At 41.0% G+C, this 25,483-nt stretch overlaps 1 protein-coding gene across 2 annotated transcripts in view; it reads right to left on the reverse strand.

Annotated features, from left to right (window-relative positions):
- Positions 1–25,483, reverse strand: part of LOC114559105 (DNA (cytosine-5)-methyltransferase 3B) — a 49,212-nt gene that overhangs the window by 20,498 nt on the left and 3,231 nt on the right. For both annotated transcript variants that reach the window (XM_028583555.1, XM_028583556.1), the window contains exons 2-3: positions 17,021–17,129; positions 447–597 (exon numbers count right to left, since the gene is read on the reverse strand). In XM_028583555.1, the coding sequence (XP_028439356.1) occupies positions 447–597; positions 17,021–17,129 (260 nt within the window). The remainder of the gene's footprint in view (positions 1–446; positions 598–17,020; positions 17,130–25,483) is intronic.

Here is a 25,483-nt window from a genome sequence, read left to right on the forward strand (position 1 = left end):
GAAGGTTGGACAGATGGGCGAAAAGAAACCCAATATTTCCGAGAGATAACGTGACAGAAAGCAGTAGGAGTGTCTCTGTAATGCAGGGCCTTTCTCAATCTGCCTTCTTGTATGGACATGTGTCCTCGCGTCCCTGTGAAACGTCGTCTTCTGTGGCTAATCTACTGTCCCAATACACAAGTTCACATTTTGCCAATTCCCGGAAATGTTCACGACACGCCCATTTTACCAATGATGCATTGGTTGGTAACTTGTATGAACTTGGCAGCACCCACATCCCAACATTCATTTTGGCACTCAACAAAACAATGGGACATGTTTACAATTTTCGTCATCACTAAATTCAATTCAAGTTAAATTGAGTTAATTCTTCGTTACGAACAACTAGCAAGAACGTTCTTCTCATTCTTGGTGTTGAGAAAGGCAGTGTCGAGGTGTGTACGTACCTTGAGGTGAGGCGGCATCTCCGTTCTGCTTGGGGCTGAAGGGGGAGGGCGGTTCAGCCGCGGTCAGAGGGCTGTTCTCATTGATCAGCTCCACGCCACTGTCGTTCTCTGATAGGCCCTCAGCTGGAGCCGTGTCTCCATTTACCGCTGCCTGAGGAGAGAGGAAGACAGAGAACAATATTAAATAACTGCTAGATGCACACAATAAATCTCCATGGTAACTTAGGTGCCTCTGCTGTGGTGAAACTGAGTCAAGGCTAAATGAAGCCAGGAGTTATCCTGGGAAATGCTGGTTTAATCCGCTATCTAGGTTTTGTGAAGTAGCCCTGGTGTTAGTAGTTTGGGTTTGTGCATCTTGGTAAACTCTCTTCCATTCATCCTTAGAGATCTCTATATCAATAAACTATGAAATCTATAAACTAAGCCGATCATTCTTTAGATTCATTTACAATTAGTTTGTATAATGAAGAGATCTAACCGTGCACATCTTCTGTAAATTGTCAATGCTATAAAGTAGATCTTGTCATTATATATATCCATATGCTTTAATCTGGGCTGCCCAATAATACCAGAGGAACTCGGAGTCCTCCTCTTTCACATGGCAAGTAAAGTAGGGTAAGTCGAAGCCTTGGACGTCTGTTATTAATATATAAATATAAAATTAGATATAATTTCTTTCAATTTAGGGAATAGTTAGATGGGGGCTGTAGGTGAATGTTTTATTTATATATATATATATATATATATATATATATATATATATATATTCTTTTTTTATTTATTTTTTTATTTTCACACCGTGGTATTGACTTTGGTACGGAGTATCGTGGACTTTTGGTGGTATCGGTACAGACTACTAGATTTTTGGTACATCCCTAATAGAAACACATGTGTATATAGGACTTTATATATTGCACCTCCATCACTGACTTTGTTGAAAACACATTTACAACTTTATCAGCCATTTAATTCCGGCTTAATGAGCTATCTAGGTTCTGTGAAATAGCCCTCAGGATGCATCAAGTCCACAATATATAAAAGGTAAACACCAGAGGCTGCGCAGGTATGAGGCCTGCTATTTCCTGTAGTTCTATAATCCCAAACTATCAGCTAACATGCACAACGCTGAGCTATGTTTGCAACTTCACAGCTGTGGACGCTGAACATCCCTCGAAGCGCAATGGACGATCGCTCTGCAAGGAGCCTTTGACGGCTTTTCAACTGGGTCACTTGTTTGCAAAAACCTCTTGGAGAAATTCCAATACCCACATATTGTACAGCTTATTGTACCAGCTAGTATATTGTCTACTGTTACTGCATCACTGATAACAGATCCCACTGGTTTTAAGGTTCTGTGCATAACATCTGACACAAAGCAATTTGTTCAAGCTACGTCTTGCATCAGTGGTGAAAAATAAGAGGAAGCATGACTAACATCAGTCTTTTTGTTGACCAAACAAAAGGTATGAAAATAGAGCTGATAAGACAAATGACTTCAAACCTAGAGCTCCGGGGCATGAATGTCTTTTTGCAACATGGAGCCGACCCCTACCATCCCTCGGGCCTTGTTTTTATTAATGTAACACGTTCTAGCTCTGCTGCTTTAAAAGGTGCAGAAAACCAACATCAACGCTGCGATGGAGTAAAAATATTTAAAGCCATTAACATGTCAGGATTACCCACCTGGGGTAAACCCTCTGACTCAACACAAACACTGCACAAGAATAACACAGCAGATGATGGATCTGTGATTCAGCACAGGTAGCCTAAAGGTGAGTGGGAACGCTTTTCTTACAGTTTATCTCTGCATCACTTTATCTCTCACCTCATCCGAAGTGAATAGGAGGCGCCGTGTGAACCTGCCGGGTGCGTTCCGGTGGCAACCGTGCATGTCTTAGCTCTTGTTCAGACTTGAACTTGCGGCATCCCACTTAAAAGTACTGATTCCACTAATGCCTCTTTCTGCCCACTCAGATTAGAAAAAAACAGAGTACAAAAGATGTACAGATATCAATTTATTAAGGTAACACCGAGGGAGATTACACTTGTGTGTGTGTCTAAGTATGTGTGTATATGTAGCCTATGTGTGTGGTTGTGTGTGCAAAAGAAAACCAGGGAGGTTCTTTGGCTCAAATGGGGGTACATGTACAGGGTACTTTGGAGTACTGCAGGGGGTATGTGAGATTTCTTTGCATAATTACGTAAAAAATTACACTATAATAATAAAATAGCATTTAAGTGTTTTTCAGTTACAAGGTTATTGTACTGCTAGTGCTAGCAATGAGTTTATATAAGCTGTTTTATTTGTACCAAAAATGTTCTGTACTTTGCTGAAAGAATATTTGAAATAGGGACTAGGGATTGCCCGATCTGCTTTTTTTGACGCCCGATCCGATATGTAGCTCAGATAATAGAGCTGCATACCGTTTTTTTTTTTTTTTTTTGCAAAATTAGCAAGTAACGAAAATATGTCTTTCTCTCAAAACCAAACCAGTTCTCTTTAGGATCCCACCCCCCAACCAAAGGTACCTGCTGGACAACCACAACCAAACTTATGACACATATTGCGTTTCATTTAAATAAAGGAGAAATAATAAATAACCAATCTTTGATTTTCTTCGATTTCGATTTCGTTTATCGATGTCGGCTGAAGCGTTGTGTGGAGAATTGGTGTAATCTGCTTCTGTAAAAACAGGGTGACTAAGAAAGATGGACTTTACTTGTTGCCAAGGCAAGCAACAAGACACTCTGTCTCCGTCTTGGTCCTAAAGTGCCGGCATCCAGGCAGTCTGGCGGTGCGTTTGCGGCGCAGGGCGTGTGTGATTAAAGGCGCCGATCACTACAAGCTGATGTAAATGTTTGGAGTAAGGTAAACGGGGTAAATGCAGATGCCTGATCAGTTAAAAAGTGCCAAAATCGCCTCAGATCCAATACTGTGATTGGGACTTCCCTAGGAAGGACTGCGTTAGCACACACTGTCTCAGTGACAGTAGTGGGAGTGTATCTATGTTCCCTAGCTCAATATCCTCTTTGTATGAGTGATAAGAGACCTTTCAAAGGATTTGATGTTCTCAGCAACGTTGTTACCCGGGTCAAATGGTCAGCGTATGTTTCCCTGGGTCAAGATGTTGAAAGTTATACTCCTCAACATACCAAGAGTTTTCTTGAGTTTAGACAGTAATATCTCCACAGTGGCTGAAGAGATTTTTACTATTCAACCTGCACTTGAAATGTCCATCTCCCTTCATTCTTTTGCAATTTGAACTGCGATGCCCTTCCCAAACTCTTACAGTGTTAGTTTATTATATCTCAAGACCCACGTACCCTGGGAACATAGGGGGATGATCCCTTAGTTGCAACAGCTACTGTTGCATTAACACTTTTCTAAGTTTTATTTTTATTTTTATTTATCCTTTATTTTACCAGGTGATGTCCCATTGAGATAATCAAATCTCTTTTACAAGGGAGCCCTGGAGCAACAGTTAAAACAATTTTTCTCACATACATCTGTTCTGGTGTGCTGCTAAAACCACAATGCCTTGGTGTTAAATGAATAAGTTAGAACATGCAAATAAGAATAGTTTTTTCTCACTTTTAATTGAACTAAGATACAGTGGCGGCTGCTGGTCATTCAAAGAGGGGAAGCTAATTTTTGGCCTACATCATAAAAATTGTCCATTTATTTATATTAATATTATAATAATATATATAATAATAATAATGTAATAATTAAATAATATAATAATAATATAATACAATAATAATATAATTATTATAATAATAATTTATAATATCCATGAGAAGGTTTCATCAAGAGGCATTGCCAGCAGTACATTTTCTTTGTCACAGCACTTCCAGTCAGTCAGCTAACTTTGTCATACCGGGAGAGCTGAACAGACCTGTTACTAATTGGCTTTTGCACTAAATCAATCTTAAGTGTTGATCTGGCCTGCTGTTTAATTCTAAGTTTCTTGTCGTAAGGAAGACTTTCAAATGGCTTCGCCAAAATCAGGTCGACAATACTGCCCTGCAAAGGCAAAAGACTTTAACTCGCTAGAGTGTGAAACTGAGAAAAATGACAAGTTTCTGTTTTGTCCATACAAAAGTATTATAGGTAGGACTCCCAATATTTGACAACAAGTTGCTATAATGAAGAAATATTTGTATGCAAAAGATCTTGAGCTCAAAATTGACCTTTGACCCTTGTTAGGCAGTTACTGTACTCTGCCTTTGTATCATGTGCCAAAAACAAGGAGTCATGCAAAGGCAAAAGGCAGTAACTGACATCTAATCAGTATTTGCTTGGTGTTCACCATACTCCATCCATTATAAGAACACCTAACCAAGGTCTAGTCATCATGGGATTGGTATTCAAAGATATAGAAGACCTTTGGTTGTTCCTATTTAGTGATATACTGATCAGGATAGTGTGGCAACACTAACACAGCTGAACAGCATGACAGATAAATTACTTTGCAGTACAGTATACAGTATGAATAAATACAAGAAATATTAATTATAATTGAATACAAAGGTATATTTATTGTTTAACAATAAATATATTATGTTTAACACTTTTGCAAGGCACTGTATCCGTGTCATATTCTCATTAGGGGCTGAGCCCCCCTAAAGGTCTGATCCTAGAACCGCCCCTGGTTAAAGGTTAAGGGCCAGCAAACTGTGCAAAATGCACAGTCAACAAACTCGACTTGGATTACTACTTTTAAATTCTGAGATACCATTTAGGTTAGCCTACTTTTTTGTACGGACGTTAGCGATAACTAGCTTAGTGCTAATATGGATTTGTGAACGATTTTACATGAACACCTGCAAGAAGGAAATATGGCTCAAACACGTATGGATTGTTGTGGATACAGCAGATGACGTGCATTGCTATGGATTATATCTTCCATGGATTATATCGGATTGCATGGAAAGGTAAGATGTCTGTGTATTTAATAATTGGTTTTCGGCGTCTGATGTGAGGCTCCGCCAAGTGAGGAGGTGTGTCAGCATCAATGTTTTTTAGTCTATAAAATGTTAACACAATAGTACATATTTGACCATTACATTTGAGACATTTTAAGGGAAGCTGAGCTTCCCTTGCGGTCTTAAAGAAATTGCCATTGCTAAAATAGCAGTTTATCCGTTGCCAGTCTCTATGCTAAGCTAAGCAAATTTAACTGAAGACATAGATTCAATTACAGTACTATAAATCTTGTAAATCTCAAGAACAGGTTTCCAATATATGTAATAAGTATCATTTAAATAATATGCTAGCCAGCTGATTTTTCTATGATAAAGTGGGATTTTAGTCTTCATGACGAGTCTTCATTTTACAAATGATGGTGATTTGGTGCAAAAGAGACAAAGGGGAGAGAGACGGAGCAGCTGTGAAACACATGGACATTTGTGAGATTGTGCTGACTTTTGAAGGAAAGTCACAGCTACGCTTATCTGAGGCTGTTTGTGATTGTTAAACGTCGTAAAACAGGGAAAGCATGTGGTGTGTGAGTGTGTTCACGATGCCAAATTTCCCCTGTTATAAATGGACTTGGTGAACTTGTGCAGAAAGTGTGTGCTCAAGATGGCCGAGAGTGAGAAAGGAATGAGAGAGAGAGAGAGAGAGAGAAAGAGAGAGAGACTAATTTGTTTTATCAAAAAAAAGTAAAAATTCTCTGATGTCAGCGTGTTAAATGTGAATATGTTGTATGTATAGTTTCTTCTCTCCTCTGGGACAGGAAACGGAATATCTTTGAGTTGTGGAGGTCCAAAAGATTCTGGGGGAAATGCGGCTTCTGAATTTGATTTTAGTAGTCAAATCGAAATCTTATTTTGATTGATTTAAATGAATTAAATCCAACCAATGGCAACCCAATCATGGAACAAAGAAGCACAAAGAGTGACCCTTCGAAATCGGTTGTGCTCTCAGAGGTTCCAGGTAGAAGTTTACTTGTAGCAGTGTTTGGACTGAGAGACTGAGGTACATTATGATTGCCAATCAAAATGTGAGACATAAAAAAACTCCTTATTTTGTTGGAGGTCACAGGCTCCAAGTTCTGCCACAAAATGAGCTGTTATCAGTTCTAACATAGATCATCTTTGTTTAAAGGAAATAAAGTTGAATTAAATCAGCGAGAGAGAAAAAAATGTGAAAGAACATCCAATAAAACTATACATGGACCAGTTCTTTAAATGATGGTGAGAAATGCAGAAGCAGACTCTCCTGCCTCAGAGGCACACATTAATAATCGGTTGAAAAAGTTGGAGCCAGCTGTCATCAAACAACTTACAGTTTCAGGAAACATGGTAGTAAAAACACCGATCAATAGAGATAACAAGCCCATCAGGTGACGAGACACGACAGCTGAGCATTCATCTATTAATTGAGATTATCCAAAAATTCCATCTGTAATATACTTATATTTGAATGGTTGTTAGTTTCTTTTATGATTTGTCCTAATGCTTACTGGTAATTTAAGACCTTGTGTGAATAAGCCTTTGAGGATTTGGGAGGAGAAACTCTAAATTGCATTAAAGTTCAAATAATAAAATAAGAAATCTGATCTATTCATAAATCTAAAAAGTTTGAGGTGGTTTGCGATATATTTTTGTAGTACCAGGTTTTGAATAGCTTATTCTCTTTCTTTCTTTCCTTGTTACAGTAGGGGGTTATGTACTAGACTATTTTTGGTTACAACCAGTAAATCCTGGACCCTCCACTGGTCCTGGACCAGGAAATAGTCCGGTAAATAACCCCTCAGTGAAACAATGAATTTTCATTCTGACACTTTCTATTTTTGGACAGATTAAAACCAATATGTAACATACTCTTGTTCCGTTTCTCTTTTGAGATCACTCCAACTTTCCTGTCACCCCTCCTCTCTGATATTCTCTTTTCAACTCATTTTGTTTAAATCTCCTCTCGCTCTCTCTCTCTTGCTCTCTCAGTCCGGACTAAACCAGACCAGGTCTGCTTTTGTAAAAGAAGAGGGGGAAAAACTCCTGGAAGCACACAGAGAAAAGAAGCTGAGATGGTGTCTTTGTTTAGCAAATTCTTGGAAAGTAAAAGCGGAAAAACGTGACAGAAAGCTGCTAAAATGAGTTTGTTTCATGACATTTTGTCACGAGCTTCCTTCACGTCCCTGTTCTGAGAAGCATTTATCCCCTCCTCTCCTTTCTCATGATGAGAGCACCAGTTCACTGTTTTTTGTATGGCTTTGGTGCTATTATCGCAAGGAGGTGGTAAAACCTCACAACTCTTAGTACAAAACTCAAAGCAGATCATCCAAATGGCTGTAATCACACATAACACATTCTCGTTATTGCTAATTGACTTCACTTAGTGGTAACCACAATTGGTCACCCTGTTAAAGTAAAGGGGGGGGGGACGGAGAGGCATGGGCACTAACAGAGAGGTTAAAACTGTACTGTAAAAACAGATTTGGCCAAATGATTGTAGAGGATGTCTTCATTGATCACAACTTGATTCCACATAGGATAGATATTATGGAAATGACTGTAAGGTTGGGTAATGTAAGTGTATTACCTAATGTGAAAATACTGTAAAATAGGGGTTACAGTTCATGTATCACTTAGTGTGTTACTGGATTCACTGGTAGTTACGTAAAGATATAATTATGTTGTGTTTTGGTGATTAAACCATATGTTTTCATGACATTTCACAACAAAAACTTTTTTTGAATCAATGAATGTGTGGTGAGAGATGTTTACAATCCAAGTGAATGACGAGTTTGAAATGAAAGACTGGCTGTGTTACAAGGGGGACAAGTTTGGAGTTTTGTACTAAGAGTTGTGAAATTGTACCACATTGTTGAGATAATAGCACCAAAGCACTCAAAAAAAAATTAATTGCTCATTACAACTCAACGTGACCAGAAAATGGGATTTGATGTTCGCTAGGTAGCTGTGTGACAATTATCATCATTATCCTCCATTAATCTGCCTTCCTGGATATCTATTACTCCTCCTCCTCTTTGTGTGTGTGTGTGTGTGTGTGTGTGTGTGTGTGTGTGTGGGTGCGTGTGTGTGTGCGCATGTGTGTGTGTGTGTGGTAAAGCAGCGTGTAAAGCCTTGCACTGTGTAGATTTCACCGACATGCGTCACACACACACATTCCACACTGAGCAACAGTCTGCCCCGCGGCGCTCTGACAGCGCTGTCAAAACATCTTAGCGAGACCTAAATGATTAGAAACGTAGATCTACAGCGAACACTTTGACGGGACAGGTCCAAAACGCTGCTTGCAGTAAATCGTCACCTAATGGGGTTTTAATGCATTGATCTTTAAGCAAACATTACAGCAATATAAAGTTTCCTCCGGGATGTTGCAAGCCTCAACAACAAAGCAAGCTTGGAGAATTTACAAAGAAAAAACATAGTATTCTTGTCCTTGACTACAACTTGGGACTAGGGCTGCAAAGGGCAAGTTATGTTCTGGAATAATGGAGACATTTTAATAGCGGAGTCTTATAGCACGTTTTAGTTGAAAGTATGCCTAGGGATGAAACGTGTCTGTGAATTTTCAAGACATTTTTAAGCTCAGGAATTTTAGAAACTACATATTTAATTTTTCTTTTCTTTTTTTTACCTTTTTAATAATAAAACTTATTTGGGAGAAAGTACACACAAAATGTACATAACTCATAAAACACAAAACTCCAGATTAGGTGAAAGAAATTTGAAATTGAATATACATCATTAAAAGACAGGGAGTGGACCAGTGGAGTCCAGATTTCCACTTCTACAAAAGAAATACTATCATGAAATGTCCTGAAGGATATGAAGACCTGGGAAGAAACCTTTGTTTTGAGAAAAGTCTTTTATTTTGAAGGGGGGGTTGTTTATTTCTTAGAAGGGTTTCCAATTATATAGGGCTGTCCTCAATTATATGTAGATAATGTATAGTATATAGTATCACTTTTGTTATGATTTGACCCTATAAATAAAACTGGATTGAGTTCATTTGAGTTCAAAAAATTCTTATTCATTCAATTTTGTCGACTTACCGATTAGTTGATTTTTTTCAACAGATTTGTAAAAGTTTCTCTACTAAAAGTCATGCAAACTTACCACTTTAAAACTTGTGTTTACCAAAGATAAGCCAAACCAAAGTTGTATTTATTCATATTCACCCACAGACATTCTGCTGACACCTTCACTCACATTCAGGCTGTTTTGTCTTTCTGCCCTCAGGCTGCTGCTGAAACGAAGAATGTGTCATCAGATAGCCATCTACTTTATGTAGGCCTAATTTATGTCTGAACCCCCCCAGGTTGAACACCTTTCTGCAAGTCCAGACTTTCTAAATACTGCGTTAAACCAGAGCGAGTGAGTTTAAAGAAGCAGAAGCTAACCCAGACAACATGTTTCAGGTCTATTCCTGTTTACTGTACTATAAATAAGAGGTGATGTGTATCAGTGGAATAACATGTTGTGTAATTAATAGTCATATTATTTACAGGTATTCCACACATTGTCATGAACAACATTTCGCAATTGCAGTATTGTAAATTGCAATATGACTTTTTCTCCAGGTCGTGCAGCCCTAAACTATGCAGACGTGGATGATTCTGTATCGATGCAGTGACAGACCATAATCCATTATTTCCTCCTGATGTTGCTTGCTCATTTTCTGTTTGCTGCTTTTTTTTTAAATAGTTTTTGCCTGTTTTCTGTTGTGTTGAGACACCGCAACATTCAGGAAGTGTCTTTTTTAAGAGCAGATTAGGGTTGGGTACCGTTCACATTTTTATTGGTACTGGTACCGATATCACATGTGTCTGTGGTGAAGCTCCACTCTGTGTGTGTGTGTTTGTGTGTGTGTGTGTGTGTGTGTGTGTGCGTGCGTGTGTGTGTGTGTGTTTGTGCGTGCGTGTGTGTGTGTGTGTTGGAGCTCCGTTCTATGTCAACATGCAGAGAGGACAAGTAAGCTTGCGCTTATGCACTCTCAGGTACCGAACTTTGGCACGGTTTGATTTAGCGTGAATCTGTCCTTGGTAGCACCAATATCAGTACCCAAAAAAGTGCAGAGTTCGGTACCCAACCCTAGAGCAGATGCAATAAAAATGGGAGTTCATATAAGTCTGACAGCTTGAATTTGTTGATAGAAACCATGTGTAGCAATATATGTTAAATTTGAGGAGGTGACGCACCGTGATGCACCGTGACGCATTGTGACGCATCGTGATGCAGCATGGCACATCGTGAAATATGATGCATCATGACGCACTGTGATGCATCGTGACGCACTGTGATGCATCGTGATGTATCGTGATGTATCAGTTTAGTTTAGTTTAGTTTAGTTTAGTTTATTTAACAGGACAATGTGCAGTTACATTAAAAAGATGGCTGCACCAGATTTACCATTATGCTACTTTCCATCTGTAGTCCTCCACAATTATAATGACATAACAGAGTTGAGTTCATGACAAAAACAATAAACATAACATGTTTATACAACAAGACAGTTAAGACAATATAAATAGACTATTTACACCAAAGGTGCAATACACAAATATACACAACAATGGAATAAAAAGCGTTAGTGAGAGCAGGTCTGATGTTCTAAAAGGAAGTATTTAACCGCGAGAAGCTTTTAAAATTTGAGATATTCTTTAAATTGTTAGGAAGCCCATTCCATTCTTTGACTGCTTTATAGGAAAAGGCTGATTGAGAAAAAACTGATTTTCTTTTGGGAACATTGCAATCACCCCTGGATACAGACTCAAGGCTCTGTTTGTAAATTTAGAGCGTAGCTGTACATATGTTTTTAAAGGGGGTGGAGCGGCATCATTAGGAATTTTGTGAACCAAACGGATATTAGAATACCTGATCAAATTATCAAAGCTCAAAATACTGTACTTCTCCAGTATACTACAGTGGTGGTGCCGTCTAGGTTTTTTGTCAAACACGAAATTTGAAAACACGACAAACCCTTTTAACATGTTTTTTAAAATCTAGTACAGGATCCAAGATCACTCCCAGGTATTTAACTTCTTCATGATATCATGATGTATTGTGACGCATCGTGATGCACTGTGACGCATCGTGATGTATCGTGATGTATTCTGACGAATCGTGATGTATTGTGACGCATCGTGATGTATCGTGACGCACCGTGATGCACCGTGATGCATCGTGACGCACCGTGACGCATGGTGACGCATGATGCATCGTGATGCACTGTGATGCATTGTGACGCACCGTGACGCACTGTGATGCATTGTGACGCACCGTGGCGCATCGTGACGCACCGTGACGCATTGTGACGCACTGTGATGCATCGTGACGCACTGTGATGCATCGTGACGCACTGTGACACATCGTGACGCATAGTGATGTATTGTGACGCATCGTGATGTATTGTGACGCATTGTGATGTATCGTGATGTATTGTGAAGCATCGTGATGCACCGTGACGCATCGTGATGTATTGTGACGCATTGTAATGTATTGTGACGCATCGTGATGTATCGTGATGCATCGTGATGCACCGTGACGCATCGTGACACTTCATGATGTATTATGATGTATTGTGACGCATCGTGATGTATTGTGACGCATCGTGATGTATCATGATGTATTGTGACGCATCGTGATGTATTGTGACGCATCATGATGTATTGTGACACATTTTGATGTATCATGATGTATTGTGACGCATTGTGATGTATTGTGACGCATCCTGAGGCACCGTGATGCACCGTGATGCATCGTGACGCATCATGATGTATCATGATGTATTGTGACGCATAGTGATGTATTGTGACGCATCGTGATGTATTGTGACACATTGTGATGTATCATGATGTATTGTGACGCATCGTGATGTATTGTGACGCATCGTGACGCATCATGATGTATCATGATGTATTGTGACGCACTGTGATATATTGTGACGCATCGTGATGTATCGTGATTATTGTGACGCATTGTGATGTATCGTGACGCATTGTGATGTATCGTAACACATCGTGACGCATCGTGACGCATCGTGACGCATCGTGACTAGGGGTGGGAGATATTGACAAAAATGAATATCTTGATAATTTTTTTCAATATTTTGATATCGATATTCAGACGATATTTTTGAAATCCTTCTATAAGTTAAAAGAAGCCCTGTTTGGAGGCTATTTCGGTGGTTCTCTTGGGAAAATGTACAAGCAAGATGAAATCATAACCATAAACAAAGGGCTCTTTTCTGTAACATATTGCACACAACCATGTCCTTATTGGAAGCAGTCCTGGAGCTGGGACAGGGCCGGGTCAGACTAGGTTCTGATAGTCCTTCTACTTGGCTGTATAGTCCTTCTGACCGAGACTTATGCTGGGATCAGGAGTTGGATGTGATCTGACTGGCCCAGGTGAAGGAGAGGAGCAGTTCTGTGTGCTTTTTTGATGTTAGAGTAACATGGTCTAGTGTGTTCTTCCCTCTAGTAACACAATCTACATGCTGGAGAAAGCTGAAGGGGAACAGACTTTAAGGACACCTTGTTAAAGCCCCCTGTATCCCGTATCCAGGTGATCGCGCTGCAGTTGGTTCACTATGGTTAGCAGTGAACCAAACTTTTGCTAACGTTAGCATCGGGGGCTATGTAGACGGCAGTGTGCTGTTTTCGTAGTAAATAAAATGGTCAGTATATTACCGACAGGGCTCCAGGTCAGGTGAGCCGTGCTGGGCAACGATCCTGCAGTTGGTACTCCATTGTGCACAAAAATGCAGTCCTCCGCCTCTGGTCGTGTCTGAGTTATTTTCTCATCCTGCCGGTATTAGTTCAGTGTGTTGTATCGTGGTCCTGTATTGATTAGTTCAGTGTGTTGTATCGTGGTCCTGTATTGATTAGTTCAGTGTGTTGTATCGTGGTCCTGTATTGATTAGTTCAGTGTGTTGTATCGTGGTCCTGTATTGATTAGTTCAGTGTGTTGTATCGTGGTCCTGTATTGATTAGTTCAGTGTGTTGTATCGTGGTCCTGTATTGATTAGTTCAGTGTGTAGTATCGTGGTCCTGTATTGATTAGTTCAGTGTGTTGTATCGTGGTCCTGTATTGATTAGTTCAGTGTGTTGTATCGTGGTCCTGTATTGATTAGTTCAGTGTGTTGTATCGTGGTCCTGTATTGATTAGTTCAGTGTGGCTGTACGTACTTGTATAAATATACACCGACAGGAGAGCCGCTGCACGATCGCGCACCGCCATCTTTGTTGACATGAGTGAACGTCATAAAGCACAGGTAAGAACTAGTAGCAGCTTACTCTCGTGCGGGACGATCGTGATTTTGTACAAAAAATACAGTCAAACAAACCCCTACAGTATTAAAATCGCTACATATAATTGTTTAGAAGGTTATAGTGTGCGCTATTTGTTTTCTCTTTAACTTCCTTCAGCTCTTTTCATGATTGTACAAATTATGAAATATTCGATATCCCAATTTTGCATATCGTCCAGACAACAATTTGGATATTATCGTCTAAACGATATATTGCCCACCTCTAATCGTGACGCACCGTGACGCATTGTGAGGCATCGTGATGTATCATGATGTATTGTGACTAGGGGTGTGACGAGACGCTTACTCCACGAGACGAGACACATCACAAGATTGGGTTCACGAGAACGAGACGAGACGAGATTTTTAAAAAAAATGTTAAGAAATCCTCAATGATGAAATATATAAATACATGTACCTCGGTTCCAGTGTGTGGAGGAGTCGCCGAAATCCGACATTTTCCACCACAGAAAATGGCCTCATATCAGCTGCAATGAAAACGCCTATGTCCCTCGTTATTGCCGTGGCTAATGCACTTACCGGTGGCAGAGATGCAAAGGCTTTTAGAGTTGTTTGGCCTTTTAATGTTTTCGTCGCGGGTGCAGTAGTTAGTAGAGAGCTGTGGTGGTGCTGTAAGTGTTTTTGCATAGTGCTCGTTTTTTCTTACAATGTTTACATATTGTGTTCGTCTTGTCTGTCACTCTTTCGCCGTTTATTATTTCCGCAGGAAAACCAAAATGTTGCCACACAAATGATTTAAAAGTGGCAGGGGGATCTTCAATAGTAATTTCACGCTCCATCACGCTGACATCACATCGCCCCACGAGACAACTTTTCACCTCGACGAGAAATCTCGACACGTTTTAATCTCGCGAGATCTCGTAAAACGAGATCTCGTCACACCCTTAATTGTGACGCATCGTGATGTATCGTGATGTATTATAATGCATCGTGATGTATTGTGACGCATCGTGATGCACTGAGACGCATCGTGATGCACCGTGATGCACTGTGACGCACCGTGATGTATTGTGACGCATCGTGATGTATTGTGATTAGGGTTGGGTACTGAACCCGGTACTTTTACCGGTACCGACTGAATCACGTCGGTACTACCGAGTATTGGTTCACTTAAAAAAATCATACGGTGCCAAATTTCGGTACCTGAGAGTAAACGCAAGCTTATCTGTCCTCACTGCACGTTGACAGAGAGCAGAGGTCCGACACACACACACGTGCAGAGGTGCGGACGGAGAGTCATGGCGATGCCAATAAAGTGATTTCAAGTGTGGTTACAGTTTTTCAAAACTTACCGCAGACACCTTTCACCGTGATATGATATTAATGGCGAGCCGAAAGCACTTGCGGTGGCAAAATTACGAATCCCACTATGGCCACGCCAAGACCCGCCCTACGAATCAGCCTGATTGGTTGGCGTTAGGCATTTCACCTTAAGTGGTTAAGGTTAGGATAGCCAATTGGTCAGGGGATAAGACCTGAGCAAATGGGGTTACATTATCTTGCATTCTCATGGACGCCTGGCCAATAAATGTTATTGAAGGACGGGTCTTGGCGTGGCCATAGTGGGATTCGTAATATCCGGTGCTGTTGACATTACACTTCCTATGACACCTGCAGGCACAACGGTGGTTTCTCTGCCCTGGGGACTGACTGACAGGCTGAGGTTGTAAGGCAAGGCAACTTATTTCCACAGCACCTTTCAGCAACAAGGCAATTCAAAGTGCTTTACATGAATCATTAAAGAGCAATTAAAAACAGCCATGATTAAAATAAAACAAGCTAAAATATAATAATATACAAATACAACAATAAAAGTTACAGTGAGTAAGAAATTTATAATTATCCAATTTAATAGGTTGTAGGGACAGGTTTGGGAGGAGAGAGGAAGGGGTTTTATTTTTGTTTTTGTTTAAATAGCAATGTTCTAAGTAAATAGGTTTTGAATTAGATAAAAAATATGAATATATGGAGAAAAAAAAAATTGTAATTACAGAGGGAAAGTACCGAAAAAAGTACTGTTGGGTACCGGAACCGAATTCCAGGTACCGGTATCGGTAGTGGTATTGGTTCAGATGCGAAAGGTACCCAACCCTAATCATGATGTATCATGACGCATCATGACGCATCATGAAGATTAGTGAAGATTCATAACTCTAATTCTTCTACCAGATTTAAACATAATTTCAGCTCGCTTGACGGAGAGACGTGTCACTTCTGTGCGTATCTGTACGATCTGAAACGCAATAAGTAATCCCTTGATTTTGTCTAAACTTCAAGAGAATAGCTCCGGACTTCATATCACACATGATAAGATGACCCTATGCTGCTTAACATGGAGACGAGTAACCGATAAACAGACACAGAGGGGTTAAAGCTGTGATGAGAAGAAGAAAATGAAGTAAGATGGAGAGACAAGACAAGGAAAGCAGATGGCGAAGGGAAGGAAGTGTCCCTCTCAGACGGAGTGATATATGAGACTTAAAAAGAGGAACAAGTAGTAACGGCCACCAGGAGTCTCTGTGTGTGTGTGTGTGTGTGTGTGTGTGTGTGTGTGTGTGTGTGTGTGTGTGTGTGTGTGTGTGTGTGTGCGCGCTCACGCGTGTGTTTGCACGCACATATGCCTGCAAGCTATGAAAGTGTGAGAGTGAAAGTCTGTGCGGGTGAGTTAACATGAAGCAGAGAGTAAAAGTGTGTGTACAGATTGCGAAAGTTTCAGAGTATGTGCGGAGTGTGTGAATCAGGAAATGTGTGTTTGTGTGTGTGTGTGTGTGTGTGTGTGTGTGTGTGTGTGTGTGTGTGTGTGTGTGTGTGTGCGTGTTTTACTCTAAATAGTTAAACCCATATTCGGAGGACATAAAGAGCCTAGTGTGCTGCGCTAACGTCCGTCCACCCTTCCATGAATCCTTTTTCCTTGCCTCCTTCTTTCCATTGCTGCCTCCATCCTTCTATCTATCCAACATATCCTCTTTGTGTAGATGCAGCTGTCGATGCACACACCCTCACAGCCAGCATGCATTCTCAATTAGGCCCATATAATATGCTGGCACTCTTGTCTGGGCATCTGCCCTTGGCATTGATACACACAGCTGGCTCAGAGAGAAGTGTGTGTGAGAAACTGTGTGAGTGTGTTAATGAGAGGGCTGTGTTTTTTTGTAAATGATTTGGCTCTAACTCCCTTACTTCCAGGTAAACAAAGGAAAGAGTACACTGTGACCTCTCCTGGCTGTTGTGTGTGTGTGTGTGTGTTTTTGTGTGTGTGACTCACTGTGGCCGTCATCTTGTTGCTCTCCTCCATGATAGCAGCAGAGTATTTGTTTGAAGGCATCGCTGTCACAGTCGACTGGTCCAGAGGCTGTACTGACTCCTTTTCAAACCTGGAAAACAATCATAAAATATCACAGCATCGTCTTTGAACGTTTCTCTGTTAACAAAAATAAATGGATCTTACTGTAAAGATAACGCCAAATATGTGTTTCAGATTGGAGATTCGAACCAATGTCTTCACAGGATTGTGGTTTCTCCATTTCATTTTAAGAAAATGCATCTCTTACTGTATTAGGGCTGCACAATTTGATTAAATATGCCATAACCTTGTTGAATATCACAATAAAAACTCGCTATTTAAAAAAACACAGAACAGAAATCATTTCCAACATTCTTCCATTGAAATGCACCAGTAAAAAAAAGAATGATAGTAACATTTTAAAATGTAGTTTACTACTGATACTCTCTTTCAACTTACATAAACAGGATGCACACTCAGATTCTCGATTCCACATCACTACTGAAATGATGAATTAAAATGAGACGCCACTCCAGTCTACACAGCAGCAGTTCATGTAGACCAGACTCTAGTTTGTTTTTCATTACTTGAACACAGTTTTCAGAACTCTACACACTTATCCCATGACTTCAACCACAACATGTACAACACTGTAGATTTACAGCACTTTGTTCAGATGCTAACACACTGCTGTCAAAATTGTTAACCACACATTCAAAACAGAATAGATTTCAGCCTGGTGCCTATCAAACACTGCTGATTGCAATTTCAGCTGAAAGCCTAAGCAGGTGTCTTGTTTTAGACTAGATGTCTGAGGTTACATACACACAACTATGAAAAAAAGGGAACTATAGTAAAACTGCATTCTTACTGTTTATCAGAAAGTAATGGAGGTGAAAGCAATAGAAACACCACATTCATTAGTATATAGAGATGATGCAGACATCCAGTGTGATGAAGAAAACTTGTCACATGATGATGGAGAGAGGCAGGATTAGTCACACTATTCTTTGTTACTGTTATGTACCTTTAGTTTGTTTACCAGTATTTCCATAAAGTACTAGAGACTAAATACTATATTGAAGCAAACTGCTGATTTTCATTCCTTCTTGTTTACCTTATGTAAAAATTGGTGTATTATAAAATCTGTATCTTTTCTTAGATTTCTGAGCCTGTTTTGAGACGTGTGTGAAGAGTTGTGTTGCTGTGATTGAGTTTTGCAGGTGATGTGAACTGTTTAGTTCAGGTGACTGTTGGTAGTGCAGACTGTAGTTTGAGTTTTGCACATGTGGTTTCAGTTGTGACCACTGTCATTTAGCAATCAAAAAAAACTGTAAACTGAAGATAATATTTCCAATGTATTATTGTACAACGATCCAAAAATGTGTATAAAATGTCTCTCTAATGTCCACAGTTCAATGACACATCACAGCATCTTCAACTAGCACCTTCTACAGATGTAGGCCCTACACATCAAATATGACCAACTTTAACAGCTACTATAGAAAACAAAAAAGTAGAGGAAGGAAAAGAAAGACTGGGAGAGGAGAGGATGACGCCGACCTCTCCTGTTCTCCATGAGAGTAGGAGCAGATCTGACATGCCCATACACATCTGAGGTAAACAGATACACAAGCCTGTGTGTGTGTGTGTGTGTGTGTGTGTGTGTGTGTGTGTGTGTGTGTGAATGTGTTTGAATTTAGGAGCGGCCTACAGACACAAATAGACAAAGTGTGGTAAGATGATATTTTATTTCCACTACTCTGAAAAAAGACATGTATGGAAGCAAAATAGCCCAAAACCTCAAACTTGCCTAATTACTATTATTATTTATTGTGTCATTTCACTTGTTATTCACTTGTTCTACTGTTGATAGATGTGTTATGTATGTATGTGTGTGTGTGTGTGTGTGTGTCACTAACTAAACTAAATTAGTGAAAGCGTATGTGTTTGTACATGCATTATGCAGCACTTCTGCATTCTTCTGTGTGTCCATGCTGCTGCACATTAATGCATGCTTAATGTGCTTGTGCATGTGTGTATGGATGTTTAGGTTTACATTTCAAGGAGGTGAAAGGTCAGTAGCTTTCTCAAACATGCTCGTACAGAGAGTCTTACAGACCTCAGATAGCCGACTGTCAGCAAAAAGTTGCTGAACTTGCCGTGTTTCTTTCTTTCTGTTTCCCATTGTTGGAGACTAAATACATTTGGGTTTTGGACTCCTGGTCAGACAGTACAAGACATCTGAAGACATCATTTTGGACCTAAAATCGAAGTTGATTATTTTCTAAATTACTCGATAAGTTTGGTCTATAAAATGTTAGTGTCGCTTTGCAAGACCATGCACACGCTGTGGAGCAGAGGAGGGTCTGGCTAGTCCACACATCATTCGGGGATTGGAGAAAAACCTGCTCTGTTTTATTGGCATTACTTTAAACCAATCACAATCGTCATGGGTGGCACTAAGCTCCACACAGAGCCGCTGCAAAACAGTCATGCAACAGAAACCTCCGATTGGACAGATAGTCTAGCTAGCTGTCTGGGTTTACCCTGCAGAGATCTGAGGAGCAGTTAACCATAGTCCTCACAAATCCACCGGAGGTTAGAACAACAACACAGAGACAGAGGAAGGAAACATAAAATACATGCATCTGGAAGAATTTCCTGCAGCACCGGAGCAATCCCGGAAGTGGAACGCAAAGGATATAGACTAATAATGACGTCCTCAAATGTCTTGTTTTGTCCACAACTTAAAGATATTCAGCATACTGTCCCAGAGGAGAGAAGAAACTAGAACATATTCACAGTTAACACGCTGGAGTCACAGAAGTTTACCTGATTTATCATAAAAACAACTCAAACTGATTAATGCATTATCTTCAGTTGCTGATTAATTTAATACTTGACAACTAATCGATTCATCTTTGCAGCTGTAATACACAAGGGGTTTTCATGGCATGAATGGACAGGAGGAGTGATTACAGCAACACATAACGCTCTCAACGTTTATATATACGCCATGTGAGTACTGTGTCAATATCGACTTGAAAAAACGTTGAACCAAATCTGAACTTGTACATGTAACGGCTGCTTCATGTCTCCACAGCATGAGTGGATGGAGAAAGTGATGGTGTTGTGTGTGCAGCCGTTGGTGCCTTTTGCCACTGATACATATGAATCTGTGATCGGGGACTCTCCCTTCACCCAGCTGCTCACTCCAACAGGATGTTGACTCCCCCTCCTTCTCCCCCTGACCTTTCACCTACACACTAAACAACTACCTGCTAACTGTCTCTCAGGTCTGGAAGGAAACAAACCATTATGTGGCGACTAGTCTCACATTGCCAGACCTTCCTCCACAGTGCTGCGGAGGAGGGTCTGGCTAGTCCACACAGCATTCCTTGATGGGAGAAAAACGTGCTCTGGTTGATCGGCATTTCTTGGCATCTCGAGGCGTGGCTGGAGATGTGCACGCGTGCCTGCTAGAAATAGGACCTATGGCTATTTTTCAGGAAGCATTTCCAGGCTATAGAATAGAATACAAAAAGATGTTTATATGTCTTTTTGACACAAATACATTTAATAAATGACATTTTGATGTTTGAAAGTCTGGAGGTTTGGATATAAATGCAGATATAAATGTCATTTAAACATAATAATAAATAATTATCGATTTTCAAATATTGCACCTCTCAATACAAAAGGAAATATTCTGTAGCCTATTCTGCCGTCAATACTGCCGACATTGTCTCTGCTGTAATCACATCATTATATATTTATGTTTATGGGAAACATCCATGTGTCCAGACAAGGCTAGCAGCAGCGCCGCGTCAGACACCTTTCTGATGTGTAAAGACAGAAAAGGCCACGCAGCTGACACGCAGCTGACACGCAACAGAAACACTACGCTCAGGCCACGCTCAGGCCACGCTCAGGCCACGCTCAGGCCACGCTCAGGCCACGCTTAGGCCACGCTCAGGCCACGCTCAGGCCACGCTCAGGCCACGCTTAGGCCACGCCAGGCCACGCCAGGCCACGCCACGCCACGCCAGGCCACGCCAGGCCACGCCACGCCACGCCAGGCCACGCCACGCCACGCCAGGCCACGCCAGGCCACGCTCAGGCCACGCTCAGGCCACGCTTAGGCCACGCTCAGGCCACGCTCAGGCCACGCTCACGCCACGCTCAGGCCACGCTTAGGCCACGCTCACGCCACGCTCAGGCCACGCTCACGCCACGCTCAGGCCACGCTCAGGCCACGCTCAGGCCACACTCACGCCACGCAGCCAGAGTGCATTCTCATTCTGGTGAGAAGCCGCTACTCCAAGTTCTGCTTTAGTGATCTACCCTGTGAAAACCCTGATTAGTTCTAAAACTTAACCAGGATATTGTGTTTTATGATCCTTAGTTATTGACTTGTGGTCCACACTTTTTCACCGATGGGAGTTAAACTGGACTTTGATTAAGTTCTAAAAGTTACTTGTGTCTTTCATGGTGCTGTGTGGCTTACTGAGAGACAACAATGCACCAAATCTATAATTTATTGGCTTTTCCAAATGTTTTGCAAATAAAGAAAGACATTTTCCAAATTCACAGTGTTAACACATTTTTTTAGTAACAAAATTGTGATGAGGAGGGGCTGTACGCTGCTCTACATCACCGAAACTACGGCAGAAATACACGGAGCACAAGCGCAACACTTCTGCCGAAGCATGCACATGAACAGAGCGCGTCCATTATAATTACCTGAACATCTCTCACTTTTACAGTGAGAGTGGACACAGGTCTGCTTCAGAGCTCTGTGTGTTTGAGCCTGAACCATACACTGGAAACGTCACGGGAACTTCAAACAAAATTTAGTAACTTTATTGCGCACCTAAACTTTGTGTTGCCTACATTTAAAATTACGTTTGGGGCTGGCACCGATGCTGAGCCCTCAAATCCATTTTAGGGACCGGTATTATAATATATCTTGGGCTTTAAATGCTGTGGTATGTAAAAAAGTAAGCATTCAATTAGAAATCTTGCAGTGTTACTTTAAAGTGAACTGTGTCTATGTGTTTTGGTTTCCCTCCTTATTTAATCAGCTTTTTGTTTGAAAATGAGGGGAAACATTGAGAAGTAATAATTGTGTGGGCTTTGCATCTTTGCATTAGGGTGTTCTTGACTGTTTCTTTGCAGAAAACGTGTTTCAGCTTTTAGAAACAGAAGTGAGGATGCAGGGCAGAGAGTGAGGGGCCCAGGGAAAGGGGACACAAAGTAAGGGGGGGTGTTTCACATCAAAGTTGTGTCTGGTGGCAAGAGATTAGGGACCGCATTGCAAGAGGGGATTGTTCACTCCCCAAAGGGTATGAACATGAATGTGTGTGTGTGTGTGTGTGTGTGTGTGTGTGTGTGTGTGTGTGGGGGGGGGGTCAGCTCCTCAGGGTCTCTCGCTGGGGGCTGCATTCCTTGTCTGTCATGTACTTTATGGCCCCCTCAGACTCAGATGGAGCCACACACTTTATACATTGTCTACTTTGTAGCCTATTGTACAGACTGAAGTGAAGGCATGCAGGCTTATACAGTATATCATCAGTCAGCAGCAGCCTGGACCAACACTAAATACTGGATTACTCAGAAGACAAATCATGCTAACGATGACTTTTTGTTCAAATTTACAGACCTGACTCTGAAACTTCAAACATCTCTGGTGCTTTAGAAAGTGCTTCATTAGTTTGAAAGTTTTGCAGCTAAACCACATGCTCAGGTTAATACATACTATAAGATATGAAGGTATGGAGAGACAAGAAATATGGTGATGTACACTAGAGTAAGAGATGATCATATATATGTGTGTGTGTGTTGGAATGCACCGATCAGTATCAGTGCCAATATCGACCCTTTTAAGTGAGTCAGGTATTAGCCCGTTCAACTTGATTTCCTTGCATAAAATTGTATGTTACACTTCCATTATTTCATGGCAGGCCAAACTTGGGGGGGTGGGGGGAGCACAGGTATTGGACCAGGATATCAACATTGGCAGATTGACAGACGTGGGCTTTCAAAAAAAGGTATCAGGCCTGCACAATATTGGAAAAAAACTGACACTGCAATATTATTTTTCACAGTATATTGCGATATGAAAAAGACAAATTTTTACAAGATGACATAAATAGCTCTATTTGGAAATAATAATTAGAATTCTCGACTACTGGGTGAATTTGTAGGAGAGTGCATCTACATAGAAAATAAAAAGGAAAAAGGAAATTTTCTAATGTGAACCAATGCTTTGTTGAACTTTAAAGGTCCAATGTGTAGGAATTTCTCCCATCTAGCGTTGAGATCATATATTGCAATCATATCCTCCATGTTTCCTTCTTCAAACTTGCTACGATACCCATTAGCAGCATTAGCAGCACCTGTGAGTTTATCATGTGACAGTGGCCCTCATTTATCAACCTAACGTAGAAACCAGCGCAGATATGAGCGCAGAAATCCTCTTACGACAGGCTTCACGTGTGATTCATGAAACGTTTGTATCACACCAATCAGAGCGTAAGAATGGTCGTACATTGATAAATGCGGCGGCTGGAAACGATCGTCATTTAAATATCACGCCCCAATATATTCTGGGTTTTGAGGCCCTCGCCCTACAATTTACAACATGGCGAGACGTAATCCGGCTGAGAAGCGGAACTTTTCAGAGGTGGAGATTGAAACCCTGATATCTCTGGTTCATTTGCACTAACGTGTGGACTATTCGGCAGCCTGAAAACTGGTATTAAAGGCTGGAGAAAGAATGAGGGATGAAAAGAGATCACTGATGCGGTCAACAGTGTTGCCGTAGTAAATCGGACTCCAGCTGAAGTTTAGCCTATTTCATTTATACATCCTTGACGCATTTTCTATAGTCCTAATAGTAATATACAGGCTTATTGCAATCTCTTAGGCCTACATGGTGTACCTATAATTAAATAAACACACGGTAGCGGAGTTTATGCAGTGTCTTTTATTTTACTCGTGTTTTTTTTCATTAGTCATAACGAGACAACAGCTGAGGGAGAGCGCGTGTCCTCCGCCCCCCCGTGCTGGCCCACCACGACCCTGTCTCCCGACAGCAGAGGGGCTGGGAAAACAAGCCGAAATAACTCGGTCAATGGCAGAAATAAATCGTTCACGACATAGAAATGAAAACCTGAATAATAAATAAAAATGTTGTGCATCGTCATGTTTCCTGTAGCCTATGAATATCATTGCCAAACATAACACTATAGGCTACCTTTTAAAAGCGAGGAATAATAATATCCTGTCTCCTTCAGTTGGGGCTGTTCTGGACACTGCTCTCTGGGCATCGGGTCATCTGGCTCCATCGCTACATTTATGGCACCCAGTTTCCCTGCGAGATGTTGTGCAGAACCCCCCAGGCTAAAACAATGTTGCAGACTTTTTCTGCCGTGTATAGGGTCCCCCCACTGATGCGAGCCATCTGCCCTTAAACAATCCGATGGAGCGCTCCACCGTGGCACGTGTGCGTACGTGTGCACTATTGTTCCGGCTCATAATGGTCTTCTAAAAGAGCCAGATCTGTCATTGCTGATACGTGATCAACTGATGACTTCTCCTTCTCCTGTTAAACTGATTATATGCTTCACCGCAAGTCCACACTGACTCAGAAACTTGCGTACACGAGTTCAGACCAGACGTGAGATTTGATCGCAGCCTACGCTCACATCCAAATTGATAAATGCCGAGCTTTGCGTGGGAATCGGCGTACGCCCGTCGTACGCCTGTTTTAGGTCATACGCACCTTTCATAAATGAGGGCCAATGTGTCCTGTATGTCCCTTACCGGCTAACGTATTTCAAGTTGGAGCATGAATATGGAGCGTCTACCCCAAGGGGGTAAGCTTCTCTTCAGAACTCGAACCTCCTATGGCGCCATTTTGACGCTACAAAGAGATCACCTCCCGTTAGCATTTCACTGACTAGCATACATTTTGGCACCACTTTGACAGAGAATAACTTTACATCTGAAGCGTTTAAAGACTCTATTTGTCCGTTGTTTATTTCTAAAGAAACACGACAATGTATAAAAGGCTCCATTACCTTGTAGCTCACGTTATTGCTCCGTAGCAGACGCTTTTATAAAAATTTGCTAACGATTGTGTCATAACCAAGTGACTTACTGTCACACAGTAGAGGAATTACCGTATAGTACAGGAGAAGCTCACAGGCAGTTTCGACTTACATTAGCTGTTTAGATTTAATTACTAATGTTAACTAGCATGTTAGTGATCAATAATTAGCCTGTGTCTATGTTATCTCCTTACATACACCTACACTCTCCGTCTCTGTAAGATTGGGAATGATTGAGATTTCTCTTGTCGTAGCTACCAGAAGACTTCACACTTTCAGACACGTTGCTCACGTCACATTTACGTTGTCTCTGTCAGTTGGAGGCTGC

The sequence above is a fragment of the Perca flavescens genome, chromosome 7 (assembly GCF_004354835.1).
Source record: "Perca flavescens isolate YP-PL-M2 chromosome 7, PFLA_1.0, whole genome shotgun sequence".
In the NCBI taxonomy this organism is placed as follows: domain Eukaryota; kingdom Metazoa; phylum Chordata; class Actinopteri; order Perciformes; family Percidae; genus Perca; species Perca flavescens.